Source organism: Alligator sinensis, unplaced genomic scaffold, assembly GCF_000455745.1.
Source record: "Alligator sinensis unplaced genomic scaffold, ASM45574v1 scaffold1322_1, whole genome shotgun sequence".
Classification (NCBI taxonomy): Eukaryota; Metazoa; Chordata; order Crocodylia; family Alligatoridae; genus Alligator; species Alligator sinensis.
The window spans coordinates 794,438-795,253 of record NW_005842116.1 but is presented as its reverse complement, the minus strand read 5'-3'; the positions used below and the strand labels follow the sequence as shown (position 1 = coordinate 795,253).

Here is an 816-nt window from a genome sequence, read left to right as displayed (position 1 = left end):
CCTACATTGTAAAAGTTTGGCTTCGGAGCGTCTCTGACTGTTTTCTGCAGTTGCCTAGCAGGGGCTCAACTCAGCCAGTTAGTTTGAAATGAAGAGGAAAATATCGATGAAGGTTGTGGGGCTGGTTTGGCCTTTCATTCAGACTGGTCTGACTCCGCCAACTTCCCTGGGTTTTGAGTCCTGCCTCTATAAGCTGCCCAGGTAGCCTTCGGGCCGAGAGGCACTTCTGCTTACCGCAGGCTGGGCTGACACAGTAGATGGAAGGGACCCAGAGGTTGGAGGAGCCTGTGTCGAACACCACGGTGAAATTCTGAGGAGGGCTCCCAATAGAAATCTGTCCGAAGTACTCCATCTAGCCAAAGAGCAAAGGACAGCGGTGGTCAGGCATTGGCACTGTAGGAAACCTCAGCAGAACCAGACAAATAGGGAGACTGTGCCAAGCTTAAAGGGAATAGGTACGGGAGGAGCAGTTGCAGCGGACTGGGTGTTGTTCTTGGAACAGCTGGCACTGTGTGGATACTTGATCTGTCACTGCAGAACTGGGCCTCCAGACCAGACCTTGCACAATGGAGTCTGTGCAATGGGCTGGGCCAGCCCTTGAGTCAGGGGAACTCTCCCAGGCTCTAGGCACATTTGGCTGTGGGTCCTAACCTCATGACTTAGGCACGTCTCTGAGGATGTGGCTGGGTTTTAGGTGGGAAGGGTCATCTGCCTTTTGGATCTAGCGTTCTGTTGCCAGCTCCAGGCTCAAAACACTAAGAGAGTGAGAGGGATGTCTGTACATCTGTGTGCGTGTGCTAAATGGAGCCCTTTGTC

The 816-nt window shown here is 52.9% G+C and overlaps 2 protein-coding genes across 5 annotated transcripts in view; one reads left to right on the top strand and one right to left on the bottom strand.

Annotated features, from left to right (window-relative positions):
- Positions 1-352, bottom strand: part of CTSE (cathepsin E) — a 5,828-nt gene extending 5,476 nt beyond the window's left edge. The window contains exon 1 of the mRNA XM_025205427.1: positions 228-352. Within this exon, the coding sequence (XP_025061212.1) occupies positions 228-352 (125 nt within the window). The remainder of the gene's footprint in view (positions 1-227) is intronic.
- LOC102374233 (CMRF35-like molecule 8) overlaps positions 1-816 on the top strand; it is a 64,769-nt gene that overhangs the window by 49,704 nt on the left and 14,249 nt on the right. The window lies entirely within an intron of this gene.